General features: G+C 42.3%; 1 protein-coding gene across 1 annotated transcript in view; it reads left to right on the top strand.

Annotated features, from left to right (window-relative positions):
• LOC122931449 (zinc finger protein 420-like) overlaps positions 1 to 22,232 on the top strand; it is a 68,150-nt gene that overhangs the window by 27,450 nt on the left and 18,468 nt on the right. The window contains exon 5 of the mRNA XM_044285521.1: positions 12,181 to 12,281. Coding sequence (XP_044141456.1) covers positions 12,181 to 12,281 — 101 coding nt within the window. The remainder of the gene's footprint in view (positions 1 to 12,180; positions 12,282 to 22,232) is intronic.

Below are 22,232 nucleotides of genomic sequence, written 5' to 3'. Positions count from 1 at the left end.
TTGTCACAGTTGGTAGGAAGATGGATAGAGCTAAAGACAGGGCAATCTTGGAGGAAAACCTGGCCGAGGCTGCAAAAGACATGAGACTGGGGCGGAAGTTCACCTTCCAGCAGGACCACGTCCCTAAACATCCAGCCAGAGGCACAATGTAATGGTTCAGATCAAAGCATATTCATGTGTTAGAATGGCCCAAAGTGTAGACCTAAATCCCATTGAGAATCTGGGGCAAGATTTGAAAATTTCTGTTCACTTCCAATCTGACTGAGCTTTGCAAAGAAGAAAACAAAAATGTCAGCCTGTAGATGTGAAAATCTGGTAGAGACATACCCCAAAAGTCTTGCAGCAAAAGGGGGTCCTACAAAGTATTGACTCATGGGGGCTGAATACAGGTGCACTCCACACTTTGCAGATTATTTATTACAAATTTTGAAAACTTTGTATCATTTTCACTTCACACATACTTGCTACTTTGTGTTGGTCTATCACATAAAATCCATTTAAGTGTGTGGGTGTAACGTGAAAAAATCTGGAAAAGTTCAAGGGGTGTGAATCAAGACATCAAGAAGACCCAACAGGCACACCTCAGAGGTAATGGTACCTGGGATCGGATCACCTCAGAAAGGAGGTTGATACAGTCCAAACCATGAATGCCAGGACAACTGTGTATTAGATACATAAAATTCATGTCTATCGCCGGGCGTCTATGACATTGTCACTGCAGGTACCCTACACATCCAAAAAGTCTTAAAGGTGTGATGTAGCAGTTCTGCATAATGTGTAGGCAAACAGGTTGGGATTCTAAGAGCTCTATTCGAATACGGAGGATGTTCACTTGTATCTCAGTTGGGCAGCTATGTAAATATACTTAGGAAATGGGTACGGCTGCACCCTCTGTGAAATGTTATTATACAGAGCTTGGGTCAACATTTTAAAGGAATATGAGGTGGTGCATTGAGAAAAACAAAACTGTGTCGGCTATTGGTAGACGAACTGTACAGAACTTATCTAGCACATGCCAAAAATTATTAAAAGTTGAAAAACCAATCCAACATATTTTAATAACCAAGTGTACATCCTGAAAAAGATGACTACGAGTTTCAAACCAACAGACTAATTCTTAGGGCTCATGCACATGACCGTTGGCGTTTTGCGGTCTGTATTTCATGGAACTGTGTCTCCGGGTACAACTCAAGTAGTTGATCCGTGTCGTTTCCACCTCCGCTCCTTGATTCCGCAAAACATGTCCATATGGTTTTCGTATGTCAACCGTTTTTTGTGGATCATAAGAAAAACAGAAACAGGAAATAGTTACATATTAAAGGGAACCTGTCATCAAATTTATGCTGACCTCACTGAGGGTAGCATAAATAAGTGACAGAAGTGCTGATTTCAGCTGTGTGTCACTCATGAGCCAAAAGTGGTTGCCGAGAACCAGCATCATAATCATTGCAGCACAGGCCTTGAAAAGAGTCAAATCTGCCTGAGAAGAGTCACGGTTATTCATAATCTCCTGCTCTCCCGCCCATCTGCTGATGATTGGCAGTTCTCTCCTAGAGAAAAAGGGAGAAAACTAGGTAGAAGCCTGTCAGTCGTCAGCAGGAAGAGCAGGCCGTGACTCTTTTCCAGGCCCATTCTGCAATGATTGTGATGTTGGTTCTCGGCAACCACTTACTTTTTAACTAAAAAATGACAGACTGCTGAAATCATCTCACCTGTCTCTACTTTATTCTGCCATTAGTATGGGCAGCATAAAGTTGATGAGAGGTTCCCTTTAAAGGGAACCTGTCATGTGGATATTTGATTATAATCTAATTATATACAATCATTAACTACATTTTTTTTTGCGGATCCATCGTAACAATTCCTAAAACGGACAAAAATAGGACATGTTTAATTTTTTGGGTGGGGCTACGGAACGGACATACTGATGCGGACAGAACACAGTGTGCTGTCCGCATTTTTGGCAGACCCATTGAAATGAATGGGTCCGCATCCTATCTGCAAAAAAAAAAACGTAACGAAAATGGAAACAAACAACGTTCGTGTGCATGTAGCCTTATGCGGTAATACTGATTTGTGTTCTTCATTCTCCAGGTCAGCACAATTACAGCGATGCCACATATATATGGGGGTCATTTATTAAGACTAGCATTTTAGACACTGGTCTTAATAACCCCTTGTGCTGGCAGTAGATCCGCCAACTTCGGTACATCCACTGCCGGTCCTAAATGTAACATAGCTTCCTTTTCTATACCAAAAACAGGCATAGAAAATGATGAATGAGACGGGCCTACTAGCCCGTCCCCTTCCTCGCCGACGGCACACCCTTTTTAAAACTCGCATGAGCTGGCAAAAGTCGCAGATTGCAGTGCAAATAGCCTTTGAGCCGCAATTTGCGCCAGATACCAGAAAACTGGCTTATATCTGATAGTAAATGACCCCCATAGTTTTTAATGTGTTTTCATATCAAAAAAATAAAAACTTTGGAAAAAATAACTTTCTTTTTATTGCCATACTCTGAGCCCGATAACTTTTTTGTAGTTACGTCTACATACCTGTGTGAGGGTTCTTTTTGTTTTTTGTGGGGCTATCTTTTTACTTCTTTTTACATTTTGGGATGTATGACTTTTTTTATCACTTTTTACTTAATCTTTGTGGGATAAATATTTTTATCTGTTAATTGTCAGACAAAGCGATGCCCATTATTATTTTTTTAATTGCTTATTTTTATTTTCATTTTTGGGTAAGGGGGGATTTAAACTTTTATATTTTTTTTTGTAAATTTTTTTTTTACTTTTTTAAGTCATCCTTGGTGACTATAACATGCAATTATGGGATTGAAATTTGTATAAAGAAATGGAATTTTATCCTTTTTAATATATAAAGATTGGCATATTCCATTGCAGTGCTGCCACTGGCAGGCCTACATTGAAATATACCTGTAAAAGTATCAAAGCAGGTTCCGGCTGTTCACAGATATAAACAGCTTTTCCAATCACCATGCGGGTGACCTGTCCACAGTACTTCTGGGTTTTGCAATCTCAGTGTCAAAAACTCACAAGTCCAGGCTTCAGCGGTGCAATCTCTGGCTTTGGCGCAGACATACCGGGAGAGACGCAGTTCTAAGCCACGCTCCCTGGTGACACAACAGCATCCTTAGCAACAGGATGCAATGCTCTGTTTCTGCTCACAACAGGCGTGTGCTGATTGCTCAGCTGCTCTATTCGTATGTGCTAGTGTTTCTTATTTATGGAGCCATGACCTATCAGATTCTGATCCTGGAACTCAGAGCTCTATTAAACCCCTTCCTGGACATACACCAGTGCCAGTGATAGTCTTTGACTGACTAACTGTTTTCCTGGTTCCTGTGCTTATTGGATTGCTTCTTCCTCTGACCTCGGCTTCTCTTCTGACCAGTGTCTGTCTCTCCTTTGGTACTGCATAGCCTGTCTGGTTTTGAGCCATTTATGTACAACTCTGTTTTAGTGTTGTTTTGTCTTTTGGTGTCTCTGCATGTAAGCAGCGCAGGGACTGTCAACCAGGTGTGGTCTTGCTACCTAGGGTTTGTACTGCAAGTAGGTAGAGAAAGCGGAATTGGTTCTAGGTCAGGACTCACTGTCCATGGCTGTCCCTACCTACAGGCGTTACATTATCACTGGCCCAAAAAAGACTGTTACCTGCTCTCTTATGGATGCCATGGCAGCCTTAGCTTCACAAATGGAGGGCATTGCTCAGTTGGTGCAGGATTTAGTGGAGAGGGTCCAGCAGCAGGAATCCCGCCAGACCAGTCCCCCTGCGTCCGCAACCCAGTCACCAATAGAGCCTAAGATTAAGCTTCCTGACCGCTTCTGGTGTGACCATAAGGGTTTTGCTACTTTTAGGGAGAGTTGCAAATTAAATTTTTGCTGGAGACCTCATTCTTTGGGTACCGAGGCACAGCAAGTCAGCATCATCATGTTGCTGTTGCAAGGTGGCCCACAGTGTTGGCATTCTCTTTACCGCCTAATTCCCTTGAGCTGTATTCGGCAGACCCTTTTTTTTCCTCCTCTCGGTCTTTTATATGATGAACCAGACAGGGCCGCTTACACTGATGGTCAGCTTCTCTCTCTCTGCATCAAGGCATGCAACCTGTAGAGGAACATTCTTCTGCGTTCTGTAGGTGGTGTACTGCCTCAGGCTGGAATGATCTGGGCCTTAGTTCACAATTCGATTGAGATCTTTCAGACGCTCTGAAGAAACTTTTAGTTAGCCACCCTACACCAGGGTCTTTAGATGAGGATATGTCTCTGGCTATCCAACTGGACCGATGGCTTAGAGCAGGGATGCTCAACCTGCGGCCCTTTAGCTGTTGCAAAACTACAACTCCCAGCATGCCTCGACAGCATACATCTATCAGCCCACAGCAGGGCATGGTGGGAGTTGTAGTTTTACAACAGCTGAAGGGCCACTGATTGAGCACTGACTTAGAGAACATAAATGTGAACATGCTGTCTCTGTTCGTCCTTCTTCATTTCCTTCTGAAACATCGTTTGGGGAATGGCCTTTGCTTCCACTGTGGCAGTGCGGCACATCTACTGTGATCCTGTCCTACTAGGCCGAAGGTGGAAAACTTCAGCGTCTGAGTGATGTTCGGGGAGGTCACTCAGACACACAGGTGTTTTCTGATAAAACTTACATGGTTCTGTTGCCTTTTGCTCTGTCCTCCTTTGGCCAGTCTCTGGTTTAAACTTTGTGGATTCGAGGGCTGCAGCAAATATGGTTAGTTTTGATTTTGTGTCTGCCTTGGGTACATAGACTACCTGAACCCATTCCGGAGTCTTGGTTGGATACTACTCCTTTACCCAGAGGGTTTATTGAGTATAAATCCTTTGATTTGTTAATGAAGATTGGGTCTATTCATTGTGAGAAATGTTCATTATATGTTATGAAACATTTGTCTACAGGTGTCATTTTTGGATTACCCTGGTCAAGAGCACATAGTCAAGTCTTTAATTGGAGTTCTGGGGATTTAACTTAAGGGGGTTTCCAGTGCTCTAATCATTATTTCTCTATCCAACTCTCTGGTCTGGGACTGGAGGAGGGATCACTACCTGAGTTCTTGAAGGACTTTTAGGATGTGTTTTCCAAAGAGGCCTCAGAAGTTTTGCCCCCCTCATCGCAACTACGATTGCGCCAAAGGACCGAATTTTTTATCTTTCTGTGCCTCAAAAAGGATTATATTCAGGATAGCCTTAAAAAAAAAATGGCATATTCGAGCATCTGTATCTCCCTTAGGTGCTGTTTTTTTTTTGTGAATAGAAAAGACAGTGGATTTCACCCCTGTATTAGGGAACTTAATAAAATCACGGTTTGAAACCAGTGCACACTTTCTCTCATTCCTGATTTGTTTAATCAGATTGTTGGGGCCCAGTGGTTAGCTAAAAATTTACTTCAGATTGATCAGTATACGAAAGGGGGATGAATGGAAGACAGCGTTCAGTACCCCCATATACACTGCTAAAAAAAATAACGCAGTTTTCCAACAGTTTTTAACAATGATCTATCCTCTGGATCGGTCGTGGTTTGATGTAAGAGAAGTCATTATGAACTCCTTGTATGATTTCTTTAGCAACACTTTCTGTAGAAAGATCACGCCATGCACATACTTCCTTTGGAATGTGTTATCTTGGTATACCTAGGCCTTAGACCAAGGTCTTATACCAAGGCCTTAGGCTTGTTGCCAACTGGGATCAAAGTAACAGGCAACATTCTGACTACAATAAAGTAGAATTGAGTTAAACCACACTACCTGTTATGTTTTATTATCTGAGCTGTTGGTATACACACTGTTGCTTAATTCAGAAGCAGGGTTACATAGAAGGCACTGAGTTCGCCCACAGAAATTTTGACACCCGAATAGTGACCAGACTGCATCCATCCATCTGCAACTTAAGAGGAAGGCGACACCAGGAAACAGCAGAATAAATAAGCAGCTGCAAGGTAAGACGCATTATTCTTAATGAGGAGTATTGCAGTGAGTGTTTTTGTAATGTGATCTCCATCTACCAGGCTGAGTCAAGACACATCTGTGCACAATCCTGAGACACGAGAGGCTTAATAGTATATTGTAGTGGAAGTGTTTGTTACAGTAGATTGTGCAATCGGTTTCAGTTTGTTATTTGTCCGGATGTGCTTGAAGATCCAACAGGAGCAGAATAAAGGATGTCCAGTACTGAGACTCTTTTGAAGAAAGGGGGTTCCTGTCCCTGTCCACCCAAACACTAGCTGTACCAGACGGGTAGGTTATTAAAGTGCTCCATGAACTAGACCTACCCATGGGAGGAGGAGCAGAAGGATAGGATTAGGTTGCAAGTTCTCCCACTTAGAAATCATGGAGGGTCTGAAGTTCACATTGTAGGTGAATTCCCACTCTGAGAGATAGAATAAAATAAAAATCACATTGTATGATTTTAAAGAATGTATTTGAACAGCTAGAATTCTGGCCCTCAAAGACCTGTTACTGTGTTAATGAGCAATTGTTAGAAAATAGAGGAGGCTAAAGACGACTGTCAGTCTCCCTCGGACTGGGGCTCTATGCAAGATCTCACCTCGTGGGGTATCACTGATGATAAGAAAGGTGAGGAATCATCCCAGAACTACAAGGGGCAAGCTGGTCAGTGACATGAAGAGTTGCATCCCAAGAACACCATCCCTACTGTGAAGCATGGGGATGCTTTACTGCAAAGGGGACAGGACGACTGCACTATATTAAGGAGAGGATGAATGGGGCCATTTATTGTAAGATTTTGAGCAACAACCTCCTTCCCTCAGTCAGAGCATTGAAGATGGGTCATGGCTGGGTCTTCCAACATGTCAACGACCCGATGCACACAGCCAGGATAACCAAGGAGTGGCTCCGTAAGAAGCATATCAAGGTTCTGGAGTGGTCTAGCCAGTCTCCAGACCTAGATCCAATAGAACATCTTTGGAGGGAGTTGAAACTCCATGTTGCTCAGCAACAGCCCCGAAACCTGACAGATCTAGAGGAGCTCTGTGTGGAGGAGTGGGCCAAAATCCCTGTTGCAGTGTGTGCAAACCTGGTCAAGAGCTACAGGAAACGTTTGACCTCTGTAATTGCAAACAAAGGCTTCTGTATCAAATATTAACACTGATTTTCTCTGGTGTTCAAATACTTATGTTCAGCAGTGTAAGACAAATGCATTCTTTAAAAATCATACAGTGTGATTTCCTGAATTTTTTTTTTTTTTATTCTGTATCTGAGTGGGAATGCACCTACAATGTGAATTTCAGACCCCTCCATTATTTCTAAGTGGGAGAACTTGCTAAATTGCAGGGTGTTCAAAAACTTCTGTTCCTCACTGTATGTAGTGATAAAGTAAGTATATTAAACTAAGACTTGAAATGTTGGTCATGTATTGTCTTTATTGAGATGTATACGGATTATAGACTAGAAGAAATAGAGTAAAGATTCATTATTTCGTTTCTTTTATTTTACAGTCAAAAGCTATGTTTTTATCTTTTAGGGAGGATATGTGGCATACTGTATGTAGAGAAAAAAAAGAGAACTGTACTTTTATGTGTGTAAGTATGTATTGTATAGAATATGGCATATCTCTTACATAATTATTAAGTCCAGGTGGAATTGTATTGACTGTGTTATTCTGTTATATGCATTTTTAATGTTCTGTCTTGAATAATTGGATAGTGTGATCAAGGTGGAGCTGGATGTGGTCTAAGGTCTCTTAATATACTGGTGTTGTGAGACTGAGATCATTGCTACGTCTGCCGTGGTATGTGAAGGAGCTTGCTCGGATGCTACCTAGGGCCATCTTAGTTTGACATCGATGGTATCTGCGATATCATCCCTTGGTCTCCTCCTTGTCCTTTCCCTACCTTATCTGTTGGTATGTTTGGTGTGGGTTTGATTTGGAGATTTGTTGTTTATGTCTAGTTGTAGTTACATGTATGGTTTGTTGTTTGTTGTTGTCCAACATGTATGCTAGACATTCTATTGTTTGTCTGTACATCCGGAAGGGGGTCCCTGGGGTTCCCCGGTGGGGGAATCAAATGTCTGTGCGCAGCTCTGTCAGGGGCCACCATGCATCATGTCCGCATAGGGGTCCAGGCAAGTACTGGTGTGCTGGATTCCTTTATTAGTTGTTTGTGCTGTGTCCTGTTAGGTGTTCAAGTTCCAGTACTGTTTCATGGAGTCCAGCCGTCATTGTTGCAGCGGCAGATAAGTGCTTTTTGTTTCTTGGCTCTTGCCTGACGATCCAGTAGCTGTGCACTGTCTGCCATTCCCAGTTGCTAGGCCTTTGTGAGACTCTGGTTCATCCGTTCATGGATGAACCGGTCGTCTCCTTACCCAGACCTTACTACCAGGGATCATCAGAGCTAGTGAGGTCTTGCGGGTCATACGATTAGGAGGTCAGGGATAGGATGAGGGTGGCGATAGGAGGCGACATGCTCCCTTATTTTGGCTTCCAGGCCTAGTGGCTTTCCCAAATTTTAGACATTGTGCGGTGGGGGTTTCCCCCACTCCCCAATCGTGACACTTTTAGTGCAAGTGTCTGGAGATAAATCACTTACAAGTTTTATGTGTTTTTTATATAATGTATATAGAGCTTCAAGAAAACTTTTTTTTTTTTTTTTGTTATGAGTTCAAAGAAAGTATGTGTATTTATGTATTGGAGAAAAATGTTATGAACATGTGTCATCAGGTGCTATATAGCCAATCACTGTAATGCCAGTAACCAACATGGCTACGGCATTACAGTGAAGTTCAGTACTTACCTGCACGTTTATTGGCTGCCTAGCAGGCAACAAACATGTGGGGAGGAGACTTGAGCATTGCACTCGAGCACATGCGGTATCTGGCCAAATACCGCCATGTGCCGAGCATAGAGATGCTTGAGCTGAACTGGTGTTCGGCCGAGCATGCTTGATTAACACTAATCGGTGCTGTTATTTATGGGTCTACTGAATGGGTTTATATGCTCCCACCTCTCCCTTTCTCTACCTCTTTCTATTTTCTATTCTGCTGTCTTGCAAACTCACCTGTTTCTAAAAAGCTTTATCTTCTAATTCCTCTTCACCTCTCGATGACCAGGGCCGACTTTATCAGGATGCGCCCTGTGAAAGGCCTTCACAAGGCGGCTGGCATTAACGTCGGTCGCAGGAACCCACATTCTTTCCTCTGGACCGTAACCTTTCCATTGCACGAGATACTAAAGAGATCGACTGAGAATTTGTGAGTTCGCTATCCTGGCAATCTGAAATTCAAGATTACTGTCCACCAAGACAGGAGCAGGAGGTAAGGAGGATGGTTCAGTGGGTTCGACATATCTTTTCAGTAATTATTTGTAAAAAAAATATTATGAATTTTTAAAGCCTGCAGAAGTTCAAGACAAAAAGCAACCGGATTAACAATGGCACAGATCTTATATGGCCCAATAAACCTTGGCCCCAACTTGCAAGTGGGTACCTTCAACTTAATGTTTCTTGTGGACAGCCACACAGAATCACCCGCTCTCAGGTCCGGTACGTTTCTTGTCAGCCATACGTTTATACTTTTTGCTTATTTTTTTAAAATTGTTTCGAATTTTCTGCCAAATAGATGACAGCAAAGAGGAAAATCTTTCCTCTTCCGGTATACCAGAAGTCTCAGTACCAGAAAATGTGCCAAACTGTGGATGGAACCCATATGCTCAGAAAAACGGCCAAATGAAGACCACTCCTCCTGATTCTCCAAGACAAAACATCTCAAATAAGTCTCCAGATTCCGGTTAGTGCGCTCAGTCTGTCCATTTGACTGAGGATGAAAAGCTGAAGAGAAAGACAGTTGGACCCCCAGGCGAGTACAGAACGCCTTTCAGAATCTGGAAACAAACTGAATCCCTTTATTAGACATCACATCAGAGGGGATGCTGTGTAGTTTCACACTGTTATCGACAAATACTTGTGCAAGAGTTTTAGCATTAGGTATACCTGATAATGCTATAAAGTGCAACATCTTGCTGAAGCAATCAACAACCTCAAGAATCAAGAGTTTTCCCTGAGGAATTAGGCAAATCTGTGATAAAGTCCAAATAGGTCCACGGTCAGGATGGTATAGACAAGGGAAGTAGAGATCTTAAAAAACCTTGGCACACGCACAAGTCTCACAAGCTGAAACATAGCCCTCAATACAATTGTGGCCACCAGAATCTCCGGGAAATTAGATTAACCATGGACCTCCTCCCTGGGTGTCCCATAAGAACAGTACTGTGATGTTCTTTAAACACCTTGTGCCGTAGTTCTGAAGGAATAAACAACTTCCCTGGAGGACAAGAATCAGGTGCATCTCACTGGCCATCCAACACCTCTGCCTCAAGTTCCAGATAATGGGCGGATACAACCACCCCATCAGCTAATATCGGGCCAGGATCCTTCAAATAACCCTCCTTCTTCAGGAAAGCTACGCGACAAAGCATCCCCAGGGCGATTGGTGACAACAAAATTAAATCTGGTAAAAAAAATGACCTTCTAGCCTGCCTTGGGTTCAGACGCTTAGCCGACTCCAGATAAGTCATATTTTTATGATCCGCAATTACTGTAAAGGGATGAATCCCTCCTTCCAACCAATGATGCCATTCCTCAAAAGCCAACTTAATGGCCAGCAACTCTCTATTACCTACCTCATAATTTCTTTCAGCAGTAGAGTTTTAAAAAGCACATGGGCGCCATTTGCTAGGAGAAAGGACCCTGCGACAAGACTGCTCCAACCCATATCTCGAAAGCGTCAACTTTCACAATGACACATCAGGTTGCACCAGTATAGGAGCAGAAGCAAAACAATCCTTCACCGCTGAAAAGGCATGCAATGCCTCATCAGACCAGACTGAGAAATCCGCACCTTTGTTAGTCATATTTATTAATGGTTTAACAACAGTCGAGTAATTCAAGATAAATTTACGGTAGTTGTTGGAGAACCGCAAAAATCGATTGAGCGCTTTCAGATTTTTGGGTCGATCCCAGTCCAAGACAGCATTTTTACGGATCCATACGAATATCCAAAGATGAGAGTAGGTAACCCAGGAATTCCACTTTGGTTTTGAAAAACCGTACGAGCATTGGTTAATCCAAAAGGCACAACCCCCTTAGGGTTATTAAAGGCAGTCTTCCATTCGTCCCCCTCCTTGATCCTTATCAGATTATATGCACCCCTCAAATCCAACTTCGAGAACACTTGGCACCGAAAATCTGATTGAACAAATCCGGGATTAAAGGAAGGGGATAAGGATCACGGACAGTAATGCGATTAAGCTCACAGAAGTCTAAACATGGCCTCAGAGTTCCTTCCTTTTTCTTAACAAAGAAGAACCCTGCGGCCACTGGCGATTTGGTCGGTCTAATATGATATATTCTCGCATGGCGGCTATTTCGGGTTCGGAAAGAGTATACAACCGAGAATTGGGCAACTTGGCTCCGGGAACAAGGTTGACGGGGCAATCATACTCCCGATGTGGAGGCATCTCATGGTCTCCACTTTTAGAGAATTCATCAGAAAAATCTGAAATAAACGAGTGGACAACTTTAGTGGTTATAACAGAAAGCGACGTGCTAAGACAGTTGTCTATGCAAAAATCACTCCAATCAAGAATCGGTCTCGCTTGCCAATCGATGGTAGGGTTATGTTTGCATAACCATGGTAAACCTAGCACCAGGGGAGCAGGTAGACCCTCCAGCACAAAACATGAAATGGATTCTTGATGAGACTCTCCCACCTTTTAGGCGACTGTCCTGCACCATTTGTGACAAATACTTTTATGAGAGTGTAGTGGAATCAATCGCAAACACCGAAATATTTTTGTCTAATGCGTTTGTTCCAAAACCATGCATATGGACAAATTGGCCATCCAGTAGGTTAACCCCTGCCTCACTGTCAATAAATACTTGAAATCTCACAGTTTTGGAATCTAGCGCCACCTTGGCAGGCAGGAGAAATTGGGTACTACCGGTAAATGACAAAAGTACATTCTCAGATTCCCCACCCACACCACCAAGAGTGAGAAGAGGACTAAACCATTTTTTTTCCTTTTTTACCTTGATGTTTAACGTAAGGACATACGTTAGGAAAATGTCCCCCTTTACCACAGAAAAAGCAGAGTCTTTTCTTAACCCTAACGTTTTTATTACTAGGTCCAGGAGTGAATTCCCCCAAATGCATTCGCTCATCATCAGACATGAGCTCAAGTGCCTCCCTACCCAAAATGTCGGAAGAGGCTGCCTCCCCATATGATGTGCGTCCCGAGTGAGAGGAACCTTAGACCTCTCCCTCAGGCATCTATCAATATGTACAGCCACAGACATGGCTGCCTCTAACGACTTTGGATATTTGTGAAATGCCAATGCGTCCTTCAGGTTCTCGGATAACCTTTGACAGAATTGACTAAGGAGGCTGGGTCATTTCAATCAGTATCAGTTACCCATCTCCTAAATTCAGAGCAATAGTACTTGGCAGAACTTTCTCCCTGCCGTAAACCATGCAACTTAGTCTCAGCCAGACCCGATCTGGGTCATTGTAGATAAGTCTCAGAGCTCTGAAAAATGTATCTACCGATTGTGATCCAGTTGGCAAAGAAAAAGCCCCAGACTGAGCATCACCTTTTGGTAACTAAATAAATATCCCCACTCTTTGAAGAGTTAGGATGTAGTCTAAAATATAGTTTGCATTACTCTCTGAACCAAACAAAGTTGTCACTTTCCCCGGAAAAGCTATCCGGGAGAGCGACCTTAGGTTCCGGGCAGTCCTGGTTCGTGCTGCTGAAAGCCGCCACCTGTGGTCTCTGAAACTGTGAGGTGGCCGTGCGGAGGTCAGCCACCTCCAAAGACAATCCCTGCATATGATTGACAAGTGCAGAAACAGTACCCATCGCTGCACTGACACAAACAAAATGATGGGGGTTTTTTGGCTGTTGATAATGTCACAGGTAATGGGGAGGGTAAAACACCAGATAACACACAGAAGGAAATAGATCGGAGTTTAGGCCTCAAAGCTAAGGGAGAGGGATGGTGACCTCCTAGGAATCCCTAAACCTCTCCCTGACTCCTGCCAATATGAGTAGACCCTGGATGTGGAAATACTCATACACCGGAACCTTAACCCTGGAAATCCCTAGGAGTGGTGGCAGGGAATGAGACTACTGGTTCCTTCCCAGAAAAAGGAACTAGCATCTCCCTGACGCCTAGAAAACAACTAACACAAGCGAACAACAAAATGCAAAACAAAATGCACTTAGCTTAAAGAAGAATGGAGGAGCAGGAGATCCAAAGGATCAACACACCAGCTCAACCAACTCCAGCAGGAAATATCAACCGCATGGTAAGCAGTGTGAGTCAGTACTAAATAGAGCCTCAGTAAGGACCACAAGCTGCACCAGACAAGAGGTGTGGTCTTTACCAAACAACAACACTGCAAGGAGAAAACAGAGACTGTCACATACCCTCACGTGCCGCCAGTATCTCAGATCTTCTCACCTCTGTCGTGGGAAGGGACCGTGACAGGCCTACGTTCTCCTTACCTACACGAGTACATATTCCTGAAGTCGCTCTAATTCTATGCTCCAGTGCCTTAAGACTTCTTCCAATGTAGGTCGCTACTACAAACAGGGTATGAAGCCTAAATACTATCAACTGCCTTCTCCAATCTGCTCATCTTCTCACTTCGATACATTTCTGTCTTTATACACAACTGTTATCCTTCTAAGGCTACTTTCACACTTGCGGCAGAGGAATCCAGCAGGCAGTTCCATATGCCAACATTTTAAGACCGATCAGGATCCTTTCCGTCTTACAAATGCATTGCAAGAACAAATTCGTCTGTCTGTTTATCATATGGACAAACTGATTCGCTTAGATTTTTTTTTCACATTTTTATCCGGTATTTTGAATGCCGGATCCGGCACTAATACATTCCCATGGAAAAAATGCTGGCATTCAGACAAGTCTTCAATTCCCACAGTTTGGGAATCTAGTGCCACCTTGGCAGGCTGCGGTTTTATCTTTTGCCTGATCAGTCAAAAAGACATCCTGATGCATCCTGAACGGAATGCTCTCCATTCAGAATGCATGGGGATTAAACTGATCAGTTCTTTTCTGGTATAGAGCCCCTAGGATGGAACTCTATGCTGGAAAAGAGAATCGCAAGTGTGAAAGTACCCTAACAATTGAGGGATTCATACATTCTAGAAGCGGATAAGTCAACACTTTTCCACTAGATATGTTCTCCCGCTAACTCTATACTTCCGCTACTCTCTTGTAGTACTATAATTTCCTTTTTGAACTATCAACAATCCTCCACCCTTTATTTTCCTCCTGTTTATATGGTCATGTACACACGCTCAGTTGGGTCTCAACAGCCATGACATCTATATGTCATTGGCTGTACCCTCCTGTAGTGCTTGTACAAAGATCCTAATATACTCTAAGTATTGCGCAATTATGACTATATGTCTTACTATCTTATAATTACAGTTGGTGTTCTGTTGATATGCTGCCTATCTTTTGTTATGCCACACCAACCTCTCCTCCCCCCACTCTACCCTTGCTCCTCTCTCCCTCCCACTTCAAGGGCCACTGCTAACAATCTTAGCTCCTTTTCCTAGATACATAAATGACACGACTTATATATTATATTCTACAATGTGAGAGGCCTAAACTCCCCATCCAAGAGAGGACAGGTGAATTATTTCCTTAAAAAGAATAAAGCAGATATTAGTTTGATACAGGAAACGCACTTTAAGAAAACAAACATTCTCACTATGAACAGACTCCATTTATCTACATGGTATCACACTGGCTCAGATAGTGGCACGTCAAAGGGCGTAAGTATAGGAATTAGCAAACATATTGCCTTCTCATTGGTTAATAAATGTATTGATACCGAGGGCCGCTACCTTTTTATTAAAGGGAAAATAGGTAACTCTATGTTTATAGGAAATGTTTATGCCCCCAATAAGGACCAAATTCCTTGGATTATCAAGGTCCTGAAGAACTTCTCTCGCTTCTCAGAAGGGACCATGATCTTGGGCAGTGACTTTAATGTGGCCTTAAACCCACTTACTGACACGTCTACTGGGAAATCAACCCATCGCTTTAGAACTTTAGGGAAACTAAAGCAATTACTTTGCTCTCTACAATTGGCTGACTCATGGTGTGCCCTGCATCCCTCGGTCAAGGATTTCACACACTATTCGGCCCTACACAATTCCTACCAACGGATAGACTATATATTTATTCCCATTAACCATATTCAACATTGCAACTTTTCTGATATTAAAACACAAGTTTTCACTCACTAGTGGAACTAATTTACAAATTACCCGTGTCCTCTCCCCCTTCCAGATGCTGCAGACTAAACGACCTTCTCCTTAACTCCCCACAAAATGTCCAAAAAATAAAACGACAGCTAAAGGAATTCTAAATAAAGGACAATGGGGAGGTCTCTCGGCAGACACTCTGGGAAGCACACAAGTCACACGTCAGAGGGGAATTCATATCTCTCTCTGCATATGTGCATAAAGAAAAGACCAAGAAAATACCAGGCCTACAACAGAAAATCACACAACTGGAGTGTTTGCATAAGAGATCCTAACTAGCCTCACACCTTTCAGAATTAACGTCACTCCAAGATGAGCTTAAAAATATCCTTAATCTTTGCTCAGCTTACTTGTATGCAAAATACAGACATTAGGCATATGGCAATAAGCCGACCAGGTTTATGCTGGCTCAGATTAAAAATACAAATCATCCCTCTCTACATTGTCTCTCCCTCAACTAACTGAGGCTCAATCCTAAAACCTCTGTTCCACTATATCCATTCAAGAAATTGAAGAAGCGATTGTCTCAAGGTCTAAATACTATATATCCCTCCCTAAACATCAGTTATCACTGGCTAATACATCGCTATTTGACTGGACCCAATCCTTCATCAAGTTCCTAGGGATAAAAATTTCTTCTGACAGTGTCAAACTATAGAAGAATAGCTTCTTACCTTTACTGCAGAAGATTTCCAAAATCCTAACCCCGTACATTTCATGGTTTGGCTGGAAAAATATAGCTAAATGCCTTATATGGCCAAAAATTACCTACCTACTTCAAGCTATACCCATACACATCCCCAACACCTTCTACACCAAGCTGTCTAGGATCTTCTCTAAATACATATGGAACTTCAAGAAGCCGATAACTACTATATGCTCCAACTTCGAACAAAATTGGGAGGTATTGATCTACCTGCCCTACAAACATATGTACGAGCTGTCCACTTGAATAGCATATTGGACTGGATAAGGAGGCCCTTCCATAAACTTTGGGTCCCTACCGAGGAAGATATTCTACGACACCCGCTGAGGCACATTATATTCTCTGAACAAATTCCCCCGATATTAGGTGCAATACAGAAACCATTTATATCTAAAACCAGGAGAATATGGGCTATGAAAGATGTCCGAACATTATGCTCCCCTTTCCCTTCCCCACTACTGCAAATAAAAGATTTAATATTTTGCTCAGACACTGATTACAACAACATTATACCTAAAGAGATCAAACTAAATCACTCTACCATTGACAATTTAATAACTGCTGGCACAATCCCCACCCTGGCATAATTCTCTGAACAATTATGCTCCCCATCTTTGTCGCCACTACTTTACAATAAAATCACCTCATCTTTCAAACAACTGATAACAGGTAACCTACATACAGTTGTGTTCAAAATAATAGCAGTGTGTTTAAAAAAGTTAATAAAGCTCAAAATCCTTCTAATAGCTTTTATTTCCATACACACAAATGCATTGGGAACACTGCACATTCTATTCCAAATCAAAACATGAAGAAAAATATATATAATTTGTGTTGTTCCTCAAAAAAAATTGAAGAAAAGTGAATATTAGACTGTTCAAAAAAAAAATAGCAGTGTTTGTATTCTTCTTTACAAACTCAAACATTCACTATTTAAACTGAAAAATGTTTGAAGATTTTACTTTCCTTTGAATCACTTAACTAATATTTAGTTGTATAACCGCTGTTTCTGAGAACTGCTGTATATCTGGGTTGCATGGAGTCAATCAACTTCTGGCACCCATTCCACAGTTCTTCTCTATTTCTTGGTTTTGCCTCAGAAACTGCATTTTTGATGTCACCCCACAAGTTTTCTATTGGATTAAGATCCGGGGATTCGGCTGGCCGCTCCATAACGTCAATCTTGTTGGTCTGGAACCAAGATGTTGCACGTTTACTGGTGTGTTTGGGGTCGTTGTCTTGTTGGAACACCCATTTCGAGGGCATAAGGCAGCATGACCTCTTTAAGTATTCTGATGTTTTAAAACTGATCCATGATCCCTGGTCTGCGATAAATAGGCCCAACACCGTAGTATGAGACACATCCCCATATCATGATGCTTGTCCACCATGCTTCACTGTCTTCACAGTGTACTGTGGCTTAAATTCAGTGTTTGGGGGTCGTCTGACAAACTGTCTCCGGCCACTAGACCCAAAAAGAACAATCTTACTTTCATCAGTCCACAAAATGTAGCGCCATTTCTCTTTAGGCCAGTCAATGTGCTCTTTCGCAAATTGTAACCTCTTTATCACATGTCTTTTTTTCACCAGTGGGACTTTGCCGGGGCTTCTTGCAGATAGCTTGGCTTCACATAGGCGTCTTCTAATTGTAACAGTACTCACAGGGAACTTTACACCTTCTTTGATCTTCCTGGAGCTGATTGTTGGCTGAGTCCTTGCTATTTTGGCTATTCTTCTGTCCATTTGAATGGTAGTTTTTCACTTTCCTCCACGTCTTTCAGGTTTTGGTTGCCATTTTAAAGCATTTGCGATCATTTTAGCTGAGCAGCCTATCCTTTTCTGCACTTCTTTATATGTTTTCCCCTCTCCAATCAACTTTTTAACCCCCTCAGCCCCCCTAGCTTAAACACCCTTAATGACCAGACCACTTTTTACAATTCTGCACTACACTACTTTCACGGTTTATTGCTCAGTCATACAACTTACTACCCAAATTAATTTTACCTCCTTTTCTTCTCACTAATAGACCTTTCATTTGGTGGTATTTCATTGCTGCTGATATTTTTATGATATTAATCGAAATTGACCGAAATTTTAGCAAAAAAATGACATTTTTAACTTTGTTTTAAAATTTTTCAAATAAAACTACATTTCTATATAAATTTTTCTCTAAATTTATTGTTCTACATGTCTTTGATAAAAAAAAATGCAATAAGTGTATATTTATTGGTTTGGGTAAATGTTATAACGTTTACAAACTATGGTGCAAAAATGTGAATTTTTCCTGAGGTTCTACAATGCCCAGACAGTAGAAACACCCCACAAATGACCCCATTTCGGAAAGCAGACACCCTAAGTTATTCGCTGATGGGCATAGTGAGTTCATGGAAGTTTTTATTTTTTGTCACAAGTTAGCGGAAAATGATTTATTTATTTATTTTTTCTTACAAAGTCTCATATTCCACTAACTTGTGACAAAAAATAAAATTTTACATGAACTCACCATACCCCTCACGGAATACCTTAGGGCCCCTAAAATGCCAGGGCAGTATAAATACCCCACATGTGACCCCATTTTGGAAAGAAGACACCCCAAGGTATTCCGTGAGGGGCATGGCGAGTTCATAGAAGTTTTTTTTTTTTTGGCACAAGTTAGCGGAAATAGATTATTTATTTTTTTCTCACAAAGTCTCCCTTTCCGCTAACTTGTGACAAATTTTTTTTTTTTTACATGAACTTGCTATGCCCCTCATGAAATACCTTGGGGTGTCTTCTTTCCAAAGACTGCCCTGGCATTTTAGGGGCCCTAAAGCGTGAGAAGAAGTCTGGAATATAAATGTCTAAAAATGTTTACGCATTTGGATTCCGTGAGGGGTATGGTGAGTTACCTAACTTTGTCCCCGGGCAGAACTTCCACGAGAGGTGCAGTTTTGAGAAAGAGGACCGCTATGAGAACAAATCTGGATTTTTTATCCGACCAGCAGTTCCAGAGCCTGGGCATGCCGGCGCACCACCCCTGGGTCACAGGGGTGGTGTGACACGCGAGGGGGGCCCCCTTACCAACACCTCCCGGAAGAAAAAACAAAAAAACAAAGAAAAAAAAATCAATTTCCACTAACTGGTGCCAAAAAAATAAATCTATAAACTCGCCATGCCCCTCAAAAATGATCTTTTTATAGTGCCGCAGTGATTTTACGGTGTTTTTGCAGTGATCAGAAAAAAAGTAATTTCTGTCACTGCGGTGGGGCGGACTGAACGCAAGTGTGCGCACAAGATCAGGCCTGATCAGGCGAACACTGCGTTTTTTGTAGAGTCTATAGAACATGTCCTATTCTTGTCCGCAATTGCAGACAAGAAAAGGCATTTTCTATATAGTTCTGGCAATGTGTGGATCCGCAAAATGCGGACAGCACATTGCCGGTGTCCGTGTTTTGCGGATCCGCGGATCTGCAAAACACATACGGACGTCTGAATGGAGCCTTAGAGGGGGGTGATCAATGACAGGATGGGGTGATCAGGGAGTCTATATGGGGTGATCAGGGGTTGATAAGTGACAGGGGGGTGTAGTGTAGTGTGGTGATTGGTGCTACTTACAAAGCTGCCTGTGTCCTCTGGTGGCCGATCCAAGCAAAAGGGACCATCAGAGGACCAGGTAGCAGGTATATGAGACGCTGTTAACAAAACAGCGTCTGATATACCTTCCAGGGGTAAAAAAAATCGCATCTGCAGCCTGCCAGCGAATGATCGCCGCTGGCAGGCTGTAGATCAGCTCGTTTATCTTCCGATCTTGTGAACACGCACTCCTGTGTGCGCTCGTTCACAGGAAATCTCGCAAGATGACGTGCCGACGTGTCAAGGAGGAACAAATCGACCGCCGCCAGAAATCATCCCTGCGTTACGCGGTCGTGAGGCAGTTAATCAAGGTATGCTGTTCTTCTGAACAATGTCTGGAGCAACCTAGTTTCCTCAGAATTTTAGAGAGAAATGCACTGTAACTAGCATGTACAACATTTGCTGCCTTCGTTCTTTAAATAAGGGCAATAATTGCCACCTGTTTTTCAAAGAATGAATGTCCTCACTAATTGAACTCCACACTGCTATTATTTTGAACATGTCCCTTTCAATTAGTTATTCAATTACACAGAATCAGCAGCATGCATGTCATGACTGTTGGGTCTGTTGGATTTCTATTACTCTACTAGACATGCTAGTAAATTATTTGCCATGTAGAAATATAATTTCTACCAAAAACAGTGATTGATCAGGTTAGGTCAGGTCTGACTGCTATTATTTTGAACACAACAAGTCGTGTCGACCTTTAGTGGACTGCTATCCTCTACTCCTGCTAACGTAGCACATTTTTTCATTAAAGCATAGGAAAATAATTTCAATCAATCATTCTCAGAAGATGATTTACTTAAGATTTTCCTTGCACCCAAACAGTCCTTAAAATGTATCAGAATGCAAGAGAGGTTATAAAACTCTGACTAGGTGGCACTTAACCCCAGCGCTATTAAACAAATATGACTCTAGCTATAATCCCTGCTGCTGGAGGTGTAGAGCACAGATGGGCACATATTTCCACTTATGGTGGACATGCTCACTTAACGTCCCATATTGGACGTCGGTTATATCCAAGATCAATTTGATTACGGGATTGAAATTCCCCATATCGCCAGAGATCTGTTTACTACACCTATTCCCAGAGAAGATTCCAAATCACTCACTGAGGTTAACTAGACACCTCTTAGCGGCCTCTAGAATACTGATCCCAACATACTGGAAATCGGATTCTCACCAACACTCAGCAAATAGATAGAGAAAGTAGACTCACTGTACAGTCTATAAGAACTAGCTAGCTGGAAGGTCCTCCTGGAAGAAATAAAGGCACTTCTCCGCCTGACAGGCGGCTATGTCAAACACCATGACTTTCAGGACTGTCGCTTGCATGTATCTCTCCCTTTTCTCTTCTACACTCTCTTAGCCTTTCACACGTGTAACACATAGCTCACAATATCTCTCCTCTGCATCACACAGAGGGGCGATAGAATAATAGATCATTGCAAAGGAAAGACAATAACTAAGTGGGCTCTTCCTTACCTCCCCTCCCCTTCCTCTTTCCTGTTCTCCCCCCCCCCCACCCCCCTCATTACTTTTGTTTTTGCATTAAGAACTTATTTTTAGGAATTATTTACTGTCTTACTTTATGAGACGTACCTGCTGTTCCTCCCTGAACTGTTGCAGAGTGACATATTGCCATTTCAAAGTTGTTCCAACAAAGTATACAATCTGATGACTTCTAAGACTTCACGATAAGGCATTGTATGATCTCTCTTAATACCTCTGTACCTATTGATCTGTAGACATATGCCTGTATTTTTTATGTTCTTTAATACAATAATAATAAAAATAATAAAAAAAAAAAAAAGCTACAATAACAAGGGCACCAGTTAAGCCACGCCTAGGCCCAGATCAGGAAACCCCACCAGAACCAGGAGTGACCAGAATCAGAGAACATACAATCACAAGTGTTAGTTCACACAGTCATAGAATGCTGCAGCCAGCATGCCCAAGCAACAACCAGCATAGACAGGATAAACTGTACCCAGTACGAGGTTACAGGCAGCCAGCCAGCATACACAACAAGGAGTGACAGAACCGCACACTGCATCCATACTCAGATCCTGTTCACACTCAAGGCCACAGCCAACATGCATCACAGAACCAGTATGCATGGGAACGCCACTGCCAGTACACAAAGCGCATGCAGCCAGCCTGCATGTCACCAGTGAGGGGAGCCATAGAGATATGGACATTGGGAGACACACACACACACAACACTGCAGCCAGCCAGCAGTCCTAAGCAACCGGCATACACAGGAGTCAGCCTGCTGCCAGTACGCGAGAGAGCATGCAGGGCCACACCTGTCACAGTGTACAACGCTGTGACAATGGATATCTTACAAGGACGGATAACATTTTCTATCCTAATACTGCTTGTATATATTGCTTCTAAAGTTTTCTTTTGGGCAATATCCAAACTCTGCAAAAGACAGATGCTTTAAGGGTAATTGCCATATTTTTTTTTTATTATTTGCTAGTTTTTGAGAGCTAGGCATGTATACTTGAGTTAGTCTGTCAATGATCGTCAAAAGATCTGTAATTAC

Source organism: Bufo gargarizans, chromosome 3 (genome assembly GCF_014858855.1).
Source record: "Bufo gargarizans isolate SCDJY-AF-19 chromosome 3, ASM1485885v1, whole genome shotgun sequence".
NCBI lineage: Eukaryota > Metazoa > Chordata > Amphibia > Anura > Bufonidae > Bufo > Bufo gargarizans.
Note: the sequence above shows the minus strand (reverse complement) of the source record. Positions and strands in the feature narration are given on the sequence as shown.